An 18,235-nucleotide genomic window follows, 5' to 3' on the forward strand; every position below is an offset into this window, starting at 1 on the left:
CGATATACTTTTCGCTAGTTTCCAACACGCTTCCGCGCTTATTCGCACTTCATGCCTCGTTAAAGATTTTTGTCGATGCTCGTCGTCATGTGCGACCGAGCAAGCGTTCATTGCCCCTATCAAGAGCACTGTAGCTAGAGTGTACTGATAGAGTTTCATGCAATAATAGCATTGTATGAAACTCTATGAGTGCACTGTACCGTGGCGCTTCTGGATGACAAACATGAACACACACACTCCTCTAGGGCAGCCATCCGCGCCTTCACTTCCTCACACGCTTTGGTGTAAGCATGCCAGTGCGCATGTGTGGAAATGCAACACACCACACAAAAAATGAGATAAAGAATTAAATTTGGCCAGCCTTGTAGTAATGTGTTTTCACGCGTTTTTGAGTGAGTGAGTAAAAACTTTATTGAACATGTCCGGCGTCATTGAGCGGGGTGGGGCTACAAGCACCCCGGCCTAGGTGACGGCCTCGAGTCCTTGGACTCGGGCGGCATCCTGGGCTTGCCGGACGGCCCACAGTTGATCGGCACGCGTTTTTGAAGACTCTCTAGTTTTTTGTGCATATTTTTCGCGCTGCGATAGGGTCCTAGAATGTAACGCACAAAAATGGGACGAGTTTTTTGCCTTTGCGTAGAATTAGGATAGGATACCGAGTGTGTCATAAAGGTTTTGTAGCCGACGCACGGCGCAGTAATTGTGTCAGCGACGACGAAACATTCTGCAACTAAATAGAAAAAAAAAAGATTGTAAAAAAAAATAGTGTCGTGGAGGTGCGGGGTATCGATCCCCGTACCTCTCGCATGCTAAGCGAGCGCTCTACCATCTGAGCTACACCCCCGGACGGTTATTAGTTGTATAAAACTACCATCATATGCAGTTGTATTCAACTAACCAAGTTCAATTTTGGTGTGCGTTTACAAGACGCACGCACGTGTCTTTGTGTACCTCGCTCATAAAGTTTACGCCACGACTGCGTCCACTTTTTTTTTGTCTTCTTTTTTACTGCGGGGTACACGCTCTATGCACCCACAACCTTTTCACTTTTGACCGCGCGCAGGTCCCTCGATTTGAAAGCTGCGCGGTCGGCGTCTCCAAAGCTTGAGCGCACGTGGTCTCAGGCTCTTCCCCGCTCAGAGACGCTAATTTCTTACGCTTTTAGACGGGCGTTTTGAAGTCACGCTAAAATCGGCTACACTTAACGACGCTAGCAATACGTTAGAGCATTTATGATTCAATTTCCGCCGTACCCGACACCAAATCTACGAACTGCCGCCAAGAAGTCACAAACAAAAATTTCACTGTCTTATTAATTTTGTTGAATGGCCGAATGATAGGATGGCGAATTTGCCTGCGCTGCCACTGAGCTTTTCCCGGGGTAATGTGTGTTCCCCCAAAACAGCCCCTATAGCTACGGCGTTCTTAAGACGATGTACACAAGTACTATTGTGGTCACATTCCCTCTTCGCTCGACACTTTAATCATTCTCCTGCTCCCTGATTGATTGATTGATTGGTTGATTGATGTGGCTGTACCCTTTAGAATGGGCGGCGGCTAACGCCATCTAGCCGTAATACTTAGTAAAACCAGCAACTAGATTTATCTTTTTTTTCCCCTTTAAATAGTGACGTGTAAGACTGGTACTTTGCAGTGAATGGTTTAATTTTCGCTCGTGCCTTGACTTTAGCCACCAATCAGATAACCTCCTTCTAGTTAATTCTACCCGCTTAAAGTCTATTTTGCCCTCCCTGTCTCGGAACCCCAGTGCTTTGAAGAACTCTGCGCCATCATCCTGAACTATAGGGTGAAGCCCTTTACAGAACATTATCAAGTGTTCGGCAATTTCCCCCTCCTCTCCGGATGCACTGCATACCGCGTCTACCCCATCGTATTTGGCCCGATATGCCTTGGTTCGCAATACTCCTGTCCTGGCCTCAAACAGTAGAGAACTACCCCGAGTATTATCATAGATCCTTTCCTTGGAAATTTCCTGCTTAAAAGTTCGATAGATCTCTAATGCGGACTTCTTAATCATGCCAATTCTCCACATATCGTAATTGGCCCGATATGCCTTGGTTCGCAACACTCCTGTCCTGGCCTCAAACAGTAGAGAACTACCCCGAGTATTATCATAGGCCCTTTCCTTGGAAATTTCCTGCTTAAAAGTTCGATAGATCTCTAGTGAGGACTTCTTAATCATGCCAATTCTCCACATATCAGTCTCCGTTACCTTCACCTTCTTAACTGATCGTTTTTTTTTTGTTTGACCCTCTGCTGTTTTCTAAGTATTTACCCATCAATTTTGTGGTTTGTTTCCTCCAATTTGTATTGACATTTTCATGTACAAGTAGCTGAAAACCTTCCTAGCCCAATGCTCCTTCCCCATTTCTCTCAATCGCTTCTCAAATTTTATCTTGCTGCTAGCATCACTGCCCTCAAATGATGTCCATCCCATATCACCTTGTACTCCCTGATTTGGTGTATTCCCGTGAGCTCCTAAAGCAAGCCTACCTATTCCACGTTGCTTAATTTCTAATCTTGCTTGAACTTCTGATCTCATGCACAAGACCGCATTGCCGAACGTCAGCCCAGGAACCATGACCCCTTTCCATATTCCTCTCACAACATCATACCTATTGTAATTCCACAGTGCCCTATTTTTCATCCCTGCTACATTCCTGTTACCTTTTGTCGTTACGTATATTTCGTGTTCCCTTAGGTACTCGGTCCTATTGCTTATCCATACGCCCTGATATTTGTATTTATCTGTTATCTCTAGAGTGACCTCCTGTATCTTAAGCTCACTACCTTCATTATTATTAAAAATAATGACTGCTAATTTTTCCTTACTGAATCTGAAATCGAACCTATCTCCCTCATTACCGCAGATGTCCATTAATCTTCGCAAATCTTCCTTCTTGTCGGCCATTAGCACTATATCATCTGCGTACATCAATGCTGGTAGTGCCTGTTCAATGAGTTTTTCCTGTTTGACGGAAGAGAGGTTGAAGCCAAGTCCACTTCCCTCTAATTTGGCCTCTAATCCTTGTAGGTACATCACGAATAACAAGGGTGACAGAGGACACCCCTGCCTAAGCCCCCGTTTTACCTCTGTGGGCTTGGATACCTATTTTTCTCACTTTATGACTACCTTGTTACTTTTATAGATATCCTTTAAAAAATTAGTCACTCCATCTTCCGCAGCTAGTGTGTCCAGTATTTCCCACAAGTCCACTTGAACCACGCTATCGTACGCTCCCTTGATATTCAAATATGCTAGCCACAGGGGCCTGTGTTCCTTTTCTGCTATTTCGATGTACTGCGTCAGTGAGAACAGATTGTCTTCCAACCTCCTGTGTTTCCGAAACCCATTCTGCAGTTCCTCCAGCACCCCCTCATCCTCTATCCATGCCTGCAGTCTTTCCTTTATTATCTGTATTGCCAGCCTGTAGACTACTGATGTCACTGTTATAGGACAGTAGTTGTCACTGTTATAAACGGTAGCTGATGAAAGAATAAAGAGCGCCCCGCCATGGTGGTCTAGTGGCTAAGGTACTCGGCTGCTGACCCGCAGGTCGCGGGATCGAATCCCGGCTGCGGCGGCTGCATTTCCGATGGAGGCGGAAATGCTGTAGGCCCGTGTGCTCCGGTTTGGGTGCACGTTAAAGAACACCAGGTGGTCAAAATTTCTGGAGCCTTCCACATCTCTCATAATCATATGGTGCATCTGGGATGTTAAACCCCACATATCAATCAAATCAAAGAGTAAAGAGCAAAGAAAGACCGCTTTTCGTGAATGGTGATCGAAAGAGCATGCGGTAAATGCTCTATGCGTGCCTTGAATACATCTGTGGTTTTATTTTTTCAGATCCCGCTACCCTACATACTGCACCATGCTAGCGCTTCCACATAAGGTCCCCCTTCCCCTTGTTTAATTGCAAGGAAGCTTAATTAGTCGACCCAGTGACTTCGTTGTTGTAATGCTCGTCAGCTGACCTGAAAGGCGAGATCTGTGTTAGACGTTTTCGCTATTTTGCAATACGTTTCTCTTCGACCAGATGGGATTCCGTCGGATTATTGATTACAGAGAAGCTGTATAAAGCCACATGGTCTCATTGTAACGGCTTGGTTATTTAAAAAGAATAGTTGCAAAGCTCAGAATAGACGTGGTTAAGCAAAGAAGTTCCTGTAACTATAGTCACAGGAACTCCTGCGACAGCAGAACAACGAGAGCATGCGCAAGTCGCCAGGAAGGCTAACGGCATCGCTATCGATTCTTAGCGTTGCTGGATGAAAGGGCTCATTCATGTTCAGAGCCTTTCAGATCGAAAAATACTGCTTATAATATGACTGTGTTTTTGGGAACTGCTGCCGCTACAAACACTACCAAGGGTAAGCTTTCTGTCGCACCGGAAAGAAGGGCCGAAAAGAAAAATTAGTTGTCCCTCCCTTCAACATTAGATAAGTGCCAATATCATGAGCTTTCATATATGCTGCAACACACTGAAGGAAAACCCCTTGACACAAACATGCACATTAGCCTCGTGTCAGATGACGCTGAAATATTGTGCTTCTTGTTATCTCCCAGAATTTCTCTATTTATTCATTTTTATGGCAAGATCGCGATGGCTGCTGTCCCCTTTGGAAGACATATTGCACTTTAGGAAATAAATAAATGAAAAGACAAACAAAACTTGCCGAGGGCTTGCGATTGCTGCGGCAGTCATTTTAAAAAATTTACAGCAGTATTGATACAAGAACTATGTACCTATTTCGCCCTAGTTTTTTTTTTCGTCCTTGTAAGTAGCTGACGACTCCATTGTAAGATCTCCACAAATGTCATTGTAGTACCTGTTTAATACAGTACCTCTTCATGACTAACGTCCAGCACAGAAAGGCTGCGAACCCAAAAATTCACAGAATATCCACGGAGTGAATGATGATGGAGCTGAGCATCCGTTCGTTCTTCCGTCTGTCTGTCTCGTGACAAGCATGAGCCGCTGCGGCCCTGCACGCCCGCCGCTTCACGTCGTCCATGCCCCACCAACGATCCGACACGCACGGCAATAATCCAGGAGACTGAGAGAGGCACTCGTTCCTTGCACACCAAGGCACAAACCGCGCAGCAGCCAATTGGAGAGTAGCGGTACAGTGCCATCTAGAATATCTTTACTGAACTGCAGTTTGTATGTACTTCTGAGACAGCGCCATCTATTATACTGTTTGGGAGATACTGCCAGTTACACCTTACACTGGACAAGGTTAGACTAAGACCTTTAAAGAAACGAAAGTGTGGCCATCACGTGCTGATCGGGTACCGATGGCCAACTACACTCACTGTGAGCAGGGGTGCATTTGCCTGCCTCCACATGTCTATGGAGGAGGAACTTTGCAGGTTGTTTCACATCAATGTCCATCACTCCACCAACCATCATTAAACCTTTCTAGCATCTCCAGCGTAATAGCTACGAACAAAGAACACGAGTTTGTTATGCAGCCAGAAATGATGCTGATGCTTTAAGGGCCGGGTAAGAACAGCCCACCTGATTCCATGCATGGTTATGTTGTAGCAAGTACATACTAACTCTGAGTTGCAAAAATGTGCGAGTGCAATACAGGCCTAGCATGGATACAGAATGAAAATACAAAATAACACTGCATGAAGAAAAATGTACCATAGAGATAAAAAAAAAGATTTTTTTCGGAAGCTTCCCAAAATAATATGGATTGCAACACAAATATGAGCCCAATGTTTACTATTAATGTAGGGTTATAACCAGAACTCTGAATATGGCAATTTCTGAAATGAGCCATGTTTTTTTCTCCACCAGATGGGTGTGGCTGCCGCAGCTGTCTCAAGTGTTCACAGGCAACGTATTCACAAAGGCAAAATGAAAATCTGTATGTTGGAAGGGCGCAATAAAAAATTAAGATTGATAAGCTGTAGGAAAAGCACACAAGAATGCAATATTTTATTTATATTGCAGAAATGAAAGAATAAATTAGGTGAAACTTCGGATGGATCATGCGATCGATTTTTACAAAATGAAAGAAACAGAGTTCCCAGAGTGTTCTTGTTAAACGGGTGACCTGCGAAATGAAAAAAAGAATACAAGATAAAAACACAAGAAATATACACAAGACAAATAAAATTGGGTTCTACACAAAATCTCCTGCATGAATATTTACAGCACTTGGTGCTTGCTTCATTGACTATGTAGTACCACGGCTGCTGAATAAAAAACAAAGTGCGGCCTGCTGCGTCGCATCGCTGTCAATGGGCGAGCGCGTGTGGGCAGAGTTGACAGTTTCGGCCGCTTTTTTTGGGGAGGGCGCTGACGGAGCGCTCCACCTGTCAAAGTGGACCGCACTTCGTTTTTCAATGTGGGTGCGTGAAGATTTGTGCGTGTCCGTGTGCTTTCTCGTGCTTTTTTTGTGTGCGATCGTGCGTGGGGAGCAGTTTTCCTGATGTTTCCTGTGTTTGAGGACAGTTTCTATTGTGTGCGTGTGTACAAATGCTTTTTTTTTTTAGCGGTGTGATGGAACGAGTCTGTTGTGCGGCTGCGTGTGCCGCTGCGCAAGATGAACACGAGAAGAGACGTTAGCTTGCAGTACCTCGAATTCCCCTGAAAGCTACAGTGTTAGGAAGCCTGGCTGAAGAAGCATTCTCGACAAAGACATTGCTCCCGTATGCAAAGTAAACGCCGGTTCGTGCAGCAGTGGGGTCGGCGCAGGACTTATGAGTGTTCGTGCGCTTTGTCGCGTGGTTTGTTTGTGCAAGCTACTGCTTTGTGTTACCGTGTGTGTGGGACGCTAGACGCATGTTTCCTGTGCTAAAGTGCGGTTTTTATTGAGCCCGCGTTTCTATAGTAGATGGTGTTTTCTAGTGGTGTGATGCCGCGAAGCTTGAGTGCCGCTGTGCAAGTCGAACGCGGGAAGAGACGTTACCTTGCAGTACCATGAATTCCCGTGCAGTCTGCAGTGTCGGGATACTTGCCTGAAGAATATTTCTAGGCAAGGGCCATGAGGGAGAGAAAGCAAGTGGAATCCGAGCGAGTGGTCGGTCGTGTGCTTTTTTACATTTTACTGAGAATGAAAGATTAGGCTTTTGCATTCAATGGTGGTCTCTACAGTGTTTCGCGGTTATCCGCACTACCTGCAAAAGAACAACACCCGGCCCAGGAAGCGCTGGCGAACGGATCCAGCTGAGGACGCAATAAATAAGGCAATTTACGCGTAACTGATTTGTCAACTGAGTCATATTTACTAACCTATCCAACCTGCTGGAGTTGCCATATTGCCTGTAACAGACACAGAATAAAAGCTAATTTTAGAATACAAAAAGCGTCCGGGCCCTTCGGCCACTTTCCTCAGTGCTTGCATAACCGACTGCTTCATCTTGAAGGAAGAAGTAAAGCTATTCCGAATTATTTTCACAATAGAACACTTATTTACACTTATTTGCAGTTCAGGTAATTCGAACGGGCAGCATTCATTGAGGCCTATATTCTACGAAAGATTGGTCCTCCAAGGGCAAACTGTTCACATATGTGGTGTAATAGGTAGTCCTAATAACGATTCAGAATCGAACTTGTGATGTGTAGCTTTACCCGTTATTTACGGCCTACTGTGGCGCGTAGAAATGCGTGTGAAATCATTTCTCCCGGGAGAAGCGGTGGCGCCAGAGCGGGCGCAAAGTGAACTAGGCCCGTCTTGCCGCTTCGGCGGCACACAGCAGGCCGCACCTTGCTTTTTGTCCAGTGGCCGTGGTTATACATACAGCCTATATAAATGGTAGTGTACTTGTGCAAACCAGAGCACATTCCATTGAGTGCCATGCTACCACAACAGACATGAACACTGCCTACACAGAACTGATGGTTATTATGATGTGCGATGGTGATTACCATGGTCCGAATTGTGCTCAGAGCAGAAAAATCTTTTTCAATCTTTTGGGGATCTAAGCAACCCAAGCATTGAAGACAACAAAGCTGTATAAAGCAGTGCTTCATGCCTCAACAAAGCCCTACTGGTCTGCCTGCAGCTGCCCAAAAATCAAGTTGATACTATTTTAGAAATGTGTTACCATGACCACGTGCAATTCCTTTGCTGCATTGCATGTTACTAATTTTGCATTGTCCATTTTACACAACAATTTCTATACATTGTGCTGCCTTTAACAATGCCAGTATCTGTGCATTCCTGATCAAGCTGCGTTGCCAGCTTTTCAATGATGGCTCATAACGTATGGCAGCATATGACAGTGTTCACACGAATGTCCTAATGCCATGGCTGGTCATGGGCTTTGATACTAACTGTTCGACTGTCATGTCATACTGACCCCCTCATCAAATGCTGGCTCACGCTGCAGCCACATCTCAATCGTTTCCGAACTCCTTCTACAGGGTCCCTGCCAATCATGCCTGCCATAAAACACTGCCACTCAATCATCGAGGCACCTGTCAACATTCAAAGTGGAAATACTATGGAAAGATGGTTACAATTTGGTGGTGACAGTGTTGGCCATCACTGTGAAGAACAGCTATTTTATTCAAGCTGTTAAACTATTGTCATGCTAAAAAATGCCTTCATACTTGCGACTTCGGCGTTCCCGGCTCTCGAATTCGTCCCGACTTTCTCGACTAGAGTGGTCGTCGTGCTTCCTCCGACGGTCGCTGCCACTCTCGTATGGTCGGCCATGCGACCTCTCAGCACGTTCACTTCGGTAGTCCCCTTCGTAGCGGTGCTGACGCGACCGTTCGTAGCTCGACCTTTTCTCGTGGCTGGAATCGTCCCTTCTGTCGTAGTCCCTCGATCTGTCGTAGTCCCTCGATCTGTAGTCAGACCCCGAGTAGCGGTTTTCGCGGCGATGAGAGAACTGGTGCCCTCGGTCGTTAAAGGGCTCCGACAGGTTAGCTCCACTTCTGGAGCCAAGAACGATAGGCTTCTTGAAAGGACGGTCAACACCCCCAAACCTCAGCTGTCCAGACTCTTTCTTTCCTCCAAGGCCACCACCTAGGAAGCAGGAAAATAAGAAAAAAAAGAACACGCAACACAAACCTCATCACGACTCAGATGATGCATAGCCCTTGTTATTTTTCACTTACGAATCACTAGGGTAGTTTACGAGGTTTAATCCGTAAAAGTAATATTTAGACTGTGAGATAACCAGACTACCCAGAAACTGGTGGAGAGTACACAAGCATTTGTAACCACCTAGTGTTTCTTAGTGTGCGCCACAATGCAATGGTGTTCCTAGCTTTTTTCCTTTCAATTGCAGTTGACATAACTCAAAGCCAAACCTACAAAGCTGCATTCAGTGTCGCAATGTATTAACCATGATGCTAGAATTTCAGGCATTTTTTCCAAGTATAAAGATCAAGATGAACATTACATGATTTTTCGGTGAACTCATGGAGAGTAGAGATAACCTCAATTCCTATGAAGGTGGACTCTTTGCAGAAGCTGCTTGTAGAACTTTGTTTCGCTGGTGAAACAAAGATATTACAAGGTGTTAGCTCAGTCTACAAGCATATTAAGGAATGTTCAAGAAGCAACTAAATATTACAGATACGCATCACACAATATGCTTGGTAGTGCAATAATAATGCCATTACTTGATAAATTCAGGTACAGCCACGGTTACATTTCTACTGCACATTTCTGCCACTGAGCGACTTACACAAAAAAGAAACCTGACGATAACATCAGTAATTGTCATTAAAATCCATTTAGAGGCACACAAAAGAGCAAGGTTAAAGGTGTTTATTGACAAGTGAGCTAGCTGTTCATGTTTCTCAAAATATGTTTCCAAAAAAAAAAATTAAGGTAGATGACACATCTGCATTCGTGTATCACTAAAATTATGAGTTTATTCTAGAGAATTATTTTTGAACAACATCTTTTATGCAGCTGACGAGAGTGACTATTTGCAGTGAACAAGGTGTAAATTTAAATTTTCATGTATTGACTGCTGCACTAGTATCTAGGTATGATGCCATGAATTTCAATTGTAGCGAACGACATGATAGAAACGTGTTGGCAGCTGAAGTGGCCGTGCCGATCTTGTCACTTTACTACGAGGCCTAAGCGAGACGGCAGTGGCTGCCAGATCGTCGAGAGCGTGCCCCCGTACTACCCTGGCTCGCGCCTCGAGCTCTTGCATGAGCAGCGTGAGAGGCGCGGCGGTGCCGTGACTGGAACATAATGTTGATGATGAATGACAGTGACAATGACGCTACACTACGTATACTTGCACATTTTAGTTGTGTTAGTTAAAAAGAGCTTTCTGAAGCTCACCAGGTAAAGTCTGAATGGCATAAAAAATATTAACTTATCAATAAGGTAATGAGAATTTTCATGCACTGAACTACTAAGATCTGCAATCTTTACTGGAGTACCAAACTATACATCAGAGCAAAATTTACCTTAGTGGCGTACTGGAAGCAGAGTTCACAAATCCCTCATAAATAGGTAATCAATACTACAATTGAACCCTTTATAGGAGGCATGCACTGCGGAGCAATTTTATCCCTCATATGAGGTGTCTCTTATAACCAGAGTACCAAGCGTGCATTTTTTTTAATCAACCTTGATGTGTTTCTTATACCCATTCGTCTGTTACATCAGTGTTTCTTGTAACGGGGTTTGACTGTAGGTAGTGTTGAGCTAAGGCCTTTTCTAAAGCAAAAAAAATCCTGCGCTACATGGAAGTTTTATTGGTATGCTCTGGTGACTAATGCAGCAGATTGTTCAGTTGACCAAGGTAGTCATCAGGGCCTGTGAGATCCTGGCTAATTATTGAACTTCCGAGGCTTGATTACAAAAATAAAAAGAAGTTTTATGAGTGAATGCGAGCAGTAGACAAAGAAAACGCTTAAGACAAACCTAGTCGACGGGGTATCCAACCGGGCAGCAATCTCTCTTCTTCGAAATCCACAAAGACTTTGCAATCATCGATGAGCATTTGGTTTGCATTGCTTGCCGCCGAGGCATCTCTTGCATCATAGAACTCTACGAAGGCATAGCGCTTGGAGAATCCGGTCACGACGTCCCTGATCAAGTGACAGCTCTTCACGTTCCCATACTGACCAAAGAACTGAAAAAATCAGGACATGGAAAAGGAAAGAGGCTTTAACCAGTGCATCTTCATGACAGAACTGTTACAGCCATTTTCAATGAAGATAGAGCAAATACAAGTGTTGCAGGCACCAAGGAAAAAAAAACAACAAGAACACAAAGTCATTTAAGCAGAACCCTTGAATTCTAATCAAATGCTGAATTAGAAATTAGAACAGTATGACTAATAATCTTCTCTTTTTTCTCTCCTCTTAATTCTGTAAGCTTGCAAGCTGCCTCGTTGGGTACGTGTGGGACGCTCTTAATTGCTGTTGAAGTGGTGTAGGTAATCTGTTTTATTGAGCTGATCTTGCCGCATTTATTGCGGTTCTTTGGGCAGCTGACCGAACAACCCATAAAACAACTTTGTGCAGCCCCAGGATTCTAAGGGAAGCCGCGCCTCACCATCCTTGCCGTCCCACATATTCCTTTGGAATGCAGTGACACAGAGTGCCTTCGTAAGGAAGAGTGGACAGAGCCTCGCTTCGAAGCAGTACCGCCTGCTCAAGTTCTGACAAATCAGGGTAGCTCATTTTTAAGACTCCTAACTCTGTAAGCAAAATGACATGGTCAGGCACCACATTGCTTGCTACTATGGCAAAGGCATGAACAATACATTGAACAGGACAAAACAATGGAGTGCAAGCTTGCTTTACCTGCGTAAAAGCTTTCAATTAATTCTGTTCGTGGCATGTTTCACTTTCACTAGCGAATGAAATATGGTGTTATCGTCCCGTGCTATTTACCGCGTGCCTACAGGAGGTTTTCAGAAGCCTAGAATGGGAACAGTTAGGGATAAGAGTTAATGGAGAGTACCTTAGTAACCTGCACTTCGTCAATGACATTGCATTGCTCAGTAACTCAGGGGACGAATTACAGCTCATGATTACGGAGTTAGACAAGGAGAGCAGAAAGGTGGGTCCTAAAATTAATCTGCAGAAAACGAAAGTAATGTACAACAACCTCGGAAAAGAGCAGCGCTTCGAGATAGGTAATAGTGCACTTCAAGTTGTAAAAGACTATGTCTACTTAGGGCAGGTAATAACTGCAGAGCTGAACCACGAGATTGAAGCAGCTAGAAGAATAAGAATGGGGTGGAGCACATTCGGCAAGCACTCTCAAATTATGACAGGTAGATTGCCACTATCCCTCAAGAGGAAGATATATAACAGCTGTATCTTGCCAGTACTTAGCTACGGAGCTGAAACCTGGAGACTTACAAAGAGAGTTCAGCTTAAATTGAGGTCGATGCAGCGAGCAATGGAAAGAAAAATGGTATGTGTAACCTTAAGAGACAAGAAGAGAGCAGAGTGGATTAGGGGACAAATGGGGGTTAAGGATATCATAGTTGAAATAAAGAAGAGGAAATGGACATGGGCCGGGCATGTAGTGCGTAGACAGGATAACCGCTGGTCATTAAGGGTAACAAACTGGATTCCCAGAGAAGGGAAGCGGGTTAGGGGGACACAGAAGGTTATGTGGGCAGATGAGATTAAGAAGTTTGCGGGTATAAATTGGCAGCAGCAAGCACAGGACCGGGTTAACTGGCGGAACATGGGAGAGACCTTTGTCCTGCAGTGGACGTAGTCAGCCTGATGATGATGATGACGATGATGCCCCGTGAAGACCGAGTTGAGGGAAGGCATTTTTTTGTTTATTATTTTCAATATTTTAGGCTGTATGCCTCTACCAGTGAAGTTCATGCTGCGATAAGCTGTCTATACTTAAGTATAAGAAATCTGCAAGTAAAATAATGGGGAGTTGAATTATGTTGGAGGGCCTCCTTAAGCGTGCTGCTCTTATTCTAAAAAAAAAAAAAAAAAGATATGAACCTTTTTAATAAAATGTAACAATACAGCTACACAAACTGTGCAAATGAATAGGCACACAGATATTGTAAAGCCACAAAAAATATTGTACCTGACGAGCTACAACCAATATTAACGCTATGAAAACCAAGAACATGGAAGAAATCAAGTGACACTAAAATGCGTCGCAAAAGTGCATTGCATGAAGCCTGCTTTGACAATGTTGCTTATGACACTAAGTGCCACAGCAAACAGCATGAACAGTATCCCTTTGTTCCTGGAGTGGAATCATAAAGCATATATAATTGTTAAGGTTTTATGTACCAAAAGCCCCATATGATTATAATGAATTACGCTGAAGAGGGCTCTGGGAAATTCGACTTTCTGAGATTCGTTAGTGCACACCTATATCTAAGTACAGGATCCTCTATCGCCCCGCCGCGGTGGTCTAGTGGCTAAGGTACTCGGCTGCTAACCTGCAGGTCGCGGAATCAAATCCCGGTTGCGGCGGCTGCATTTCCGATGGAGGCGGAAATGTTTTAGGCCCGTGTGCTCAGATTTCGGCACACGTTAAAGAGCCTCAAGTGGTCAAAAATTCCGGAGCCCTCCACTACGGCGTCTCTCATAATCATATGGTGGTTTGGGAACGTTAAACCCCACATATCAATAAATCAGGAGCCACTATCACGTTATCATTAAAGTATGTTCAAATTACAGTTATAATGAAGGCAAGTTGTCTAAATGTCAGTTCCAGCAAGATGTCAGTTACAACAACATTTTCGTTTGACTGCTGTTATAATTTGAAACTTCTATTTCAAAACTTTTTGTAAGTTCACGGTTCACAATAAAAAGAGTGGTCAATACAATAAAAACAACTGTAGCACATAGAAACTGATATACAGCTGGCTGTACAACAGCCCTTACTAGCTAATGACAAACAATATTTGATAATGCGCAAGTGTACTAACAAGACTTGTCTAACATACCTACAAAAATTTATATAATGCTTTTGGAGCTAACCTCTTTGATGGTATCCTCAGTAGTAGTTGGACTGAGCCGAGCTACAAAAATCGTCAGGCGTGGTTCAGTTTTTACGTACTTGCTTGTTTTGTAGGTAGCCTGCAAGTGAAGTACAATAGAAGGTTGATTATCAAGATACAAAAGCAAAGGACAACACACTATAAAGAATGCTTTACTTATCCTGAATTCACGTTGGCACCAAGATTCCTCACAGTGTAACAAAAGTGACAAAAAAAATGAAGTAATCGAAGCATTATCTGTGTAACAACAAACACTGCCGCATAAATTATTTCGAGTATACTGCAAAAGTACATTTACAAGCATTAATTAAGAGTTGTATAGGTTTTTATTTCTATCACAAGACATCCCTGAAAGGAATATGAGGTGCTGTGAATAATCACTCATGCTTTGACATACTGCATTATTATGATGCTTGCAAGCAATACCTATCAGCTTATTTTCAACAGAAAATCACAACTGATCTTTATGGCACCCGCCTTCAATCTTCTCTCATTGCAGCAAAAAACTTACTAGTTGGGCGTACAGTTATACAGGGGAAATGTCAAAAGCATCACGGAACATTGTTTATAAAAATTTTCAATCTGCAATGAGGAAGAAGAAATAAGCTGGAAACATGCGAGAAACAGCGATAAGAGGGTGCGACAGCAATTAAGTGTAGAACGTTTTACAGGGCCCACGCTGTTACAGCTTGACGTAATGCAGACAAAACCACGTGCATAATGAACATGTGCTTGCTCCAAGGAGAAGTTTTCTTCCTCTTGTTCTTCGAGTGCCTTGACAATGTATGCTGTCGTAGCTTAGCGTAATGCAGGCAAAACCACGAATGGCACAGCTATCCGTAACATATTGAGCTCATGCTTCTGTGAAAAAGAAACCGTCTTTCTCTTGTTGTTCAAGTGCCTTGACGATAAGGGTGGAGTACGTACTTTAGGGGTCAGGTAGTCATGTTCTGTCATTGCTGGGCATAACAAGGACAGTTGGCCGAGTTGGTGTGGATTCGTAGTAAAGAACGGCACAACAAACACGGGACACAAAACGATGAGAACCGGCGGCCGTCCTCGTGCTCTCATCGTTTTGTGTCCCAAGTTTTTTTTTGTGCCGTTCTTAACTATGATTGGTGTAACACATACGAAACCCCGTATAAATATAGCAGAAGAGAGAAAGCAAGCGAGAAATAGAAAGATAGAGAAAGAAACAGAAAAAATATAAAGAGAAAGGAATAGATAAAGAGAGAAGAAAAAAGAATAAACAGAAATAAAGAGAAAAAAGAAACCAAAAAGAAACTAAGAAGGCTGCCAAGCTCCACATTTCCGCCAGGCTTGGCATTTCTAGTGCGAGTCTGTCCAATTTTTTTTTTTTTAATGGCAGCACTGCTAAGAATTGGCGTGGTAAACAAGTAAAAAAACAGAGTTATCATACTGGTGTCACTTTTGGTAGGGCCAGACACTTGCCTTCTGTGTCTCACATGGAGATTATAGAGCTCCACCTACTTTATCAAACATGCATGCATAAATGGACTGAGGTGCACACTGCCATGCAGTGGATGTGCGTGGCTTGCCACGCCTGGTATACCAATAGTTTGAAGTGAAACAAACCAAGACACATTATTCGAAGTCACACTAAACATTAACCCTAATATCACACTCTACAATTATGTTACCAGGTGATTCCTTTAGGTACAGTTTTAGTCTATCGTATCGCCGTTTACATGGCCCCCACAAAAGCCGACTACTGCTCACCTTACTCACTTTATACACATCTGTATCGGTTTTGATTTAGAATTTACAACATTGGTTACATGTCCAGTGCAGATTCTTCCAAATAAGTTGTCTATATGACGATGTTGATACTTATATGCCCCTTAATATTTAGAAAACTTTCACATACAAGAAACGAACAAGGGCGCATGCAGAGGTGACACCTACGGAAAAAAAAAAAAAATGGAAGTCGACCTTCCAAGTCACTTCACGTCATGCTCACGACAATTCATGAATTTGAAGCAATGAACAATCCGTCAACTCGAGGTGTCACAGGAACCAGCGACACTGTGTTCCAAGGTTTTACCATTTAGTCAATCTTCCATATTCGCCTGACTTTTGCTTTCTTTGGAATTCAACAGAGAAGGTTGTCACACGGTGCACTTTCGACCATGACCCTCGAACCGGTACAAATTTTCTTGCTGACGCGATCACCTCGCTTGCACAGCATGCAGCAAGAAACCACTCGCAGTCCGAAATTTCATTCCGGATCTGGGTCTGTCGCTACCGAAAGTAGCCATGAAGGCGTGAAAATGCGTAAGCGTTGAGGACGGAGCTGTTGATGCAGCCCCTTTGCGACCTCTTCGCAAGCTATTAGCCTACAAAGGAAGTCAGTAACTTGCTGCTTGTCTACCATTAACGACGAAGCCGGAATGTCAGCTTATCTTATTGTGAGGTTACTACTTACTTGCATGGCACGGACGATGCCGTGATCGTGAGGTTTGACGTCAGTCCCATCGATGCTGCCGGCTTTGAGAGGATCGTAGGTACGAGCGATAGGTGACCATGCCACATCCATTGTGTTCTCGAATACAACCCGACACTAGCAATAGAAAAGCAGCGACGACGAAGGGTCAAGCTTCTCGAACAGAAATGTTTGCGTAAGTGGGCGCCGCCATTTTTTGCTGCGAAAAGTAGAGAACAGTAGAGTTAATAATGATGGTGATAGCTAACTTTTTTGAAGCAAGGTGGTGTTAAGCGCCAAAAGAGGCAAACTCATAACTGCAAATTTTTTTATCCTCTATTCGGCTCCCGTAGCGCTTTTGCCGAATGCTACAAACAGCATAAAACTTTATAGAATGAACAGAACAACAGCCCAAATATTTGCGTTCTTTTTTTTTCGAAACACTGGTTTCGTCCAACGCTGCCTCAGATTTACTACAAGCATACTACAAGCATAGAGTTTCATAAAATAGTAGTTATTGAATGAAACTTTAGGACTACAAGAAACTTAGCATCTCTGAGGCTGTGTGCACAGTTACGGCAAGGTATATGTAAACTGGTAGCGTAACTTCCATAGAAGTGTGGCATCTTGGGCTAGTTGGTATGGCATGACGATAGTTATCGTGCGAGAACAAAACGACGACACAGAGACAAGAAGGACAAGACAAAAATCTGCTCTTCGTGTCCTTCTTGTCCCTGTGTCGTCGTTTTGTTCTCGCGCTATAACTTGGAGGAAAAATGGAGGAAGTGAACCAGAAATTGACGAGTATTTACTCGTCAATTTTCTGGTTCACTTTCTTCATTTTGTATCGACATTCTTCATGTAAACATTCTTCATATATAGACATTCTTCAGCTGAAAACCTTCCTAGCCCAGCTCTCCTCCCCAATTTCTCTCAATCGCTTCTCAAATTTTATCTTGCTGCTAGCTTCCCTGCCCTGAAATGATAGCAGATTGCCTGGATACGCCCCCAAATCAGTTGGCCCATGTTACCAGACTGCCTGCATGCGCCCTCTAGCTGTTTCTGAAAAAAAAAAAAACTCAACCACATACCAAATACCAAAGCTTTATTAAAGTAATCTACAATTTTATTGTAACAAATAAAATTAAAACTATTGAAAATAAACGTTTAATTATTTCTTTTCTTTTCAATATTTGTCCCCCCTTCACCTCACCGAGTCCTAGTCGCACTTCAATCGTCACGCGGTTGTTGATGTCTGTCGCAATTGGCTCGAGACCTCTTTTCGTTCCGACTTTCACGACCTATTTAGATTGGCCTTGGATGCGGTACGAAAATACAAGTGAAAACAGAAAAAGAAAATCGGGTTTCCAGAACGAAAACTTCAATCGGACCAGAGGCACGTAGAAGTGAACCACGAGCCTTCCTGGGGAGGAGGATCAATTGACTGAGAATAAAAAGAACAAGATGACTTTCACCTTCGAGCAGTGGCAGAGCCAGGAGGTGGCACACATCCAGAGACTGGAAAAAGACTTCCAGAGGCTGGAATTACTTGCTTAGCTGCATTGTTCCGATGACAAATAACCACCACTATATACTGCTGCTAAAGAGCGTAATTTTTACGAATAAGTTGTACTTCCACATCACCGCCCACCATTAATGATAATTTAAGATTGACTGACTAACTAACTAACTAACTAACTAACAAACAAACTAACTAACTAACTAACTAACTAACTAACTAACTAACTAACCAGCCAACTAACCAACAAACCAACCAACTAACTAACTAAGCAGAGGGAGATGTGGGGCGGTTCGTAGTCGGA

At 43.5% G+C, this 18,235-nt stretch overlaps 1 protein-coding gene and 1 non-coding gene across 2 annotated transcripts; both read right to left on the reverse strand.

Moving 5' to 3' along the window:
* Positions 1-771: 771 nt before the first annotated feature.
* TRNAA-AGC (transfer RNA alanine (anticodon AGC)) lies at positions 772-844 on the reverse strand. The gene has a single exon. It is a non-coding gene; the product is annotated as a tRNA-Ala (tRNA).
* Positions 845-5,940: 5,096 nt separating this feature from the next.
* On the reverse strand, positions 5,941-16,632 carry LOC119181041 (U11/U12 small nuclear ribonucleoprotein 35 kDa protein). Its single transcript, XM_037432213.2, has 5 exons — positions 16,416-16,632; positions 13,950-14,048; positions 10,891-11,101; positions 8,598-9,018; positions 5,941-6,093 (listed from the first exon to the last, which is right to left on the reverse strand). Exons 1-5 carry the CDS (start codon positions 16,524-16,526, stop codon positions 6,081-6,083), a joined length of 855 nt encoding a protein of 284 aa, XP_037288110.2. The 5' UTR covers positions 16,527-16,632; the 3' UTR covers positions 5,941-6,080.
* Between the last annotated feature and the right edge of the window lie 1,603 nt (positions 16,633-18,235).

This window comes from Rhipicephalus microplus, chromosome 10, assembly GCF_043290135.1.
Source record: "Rhipicephalus microplus isolate Deutch F79 chromosome 10, USDA_Rmic, whole genome shotgun sequence".
Classification (NCBI taxonomy): domain Eukaryota; kingdom Metazoa; phylum Arthropoda; class Arachnida; order Ixodida; family Ixodidae; genus Rhipicephalus; species Rhipicephalus microplus.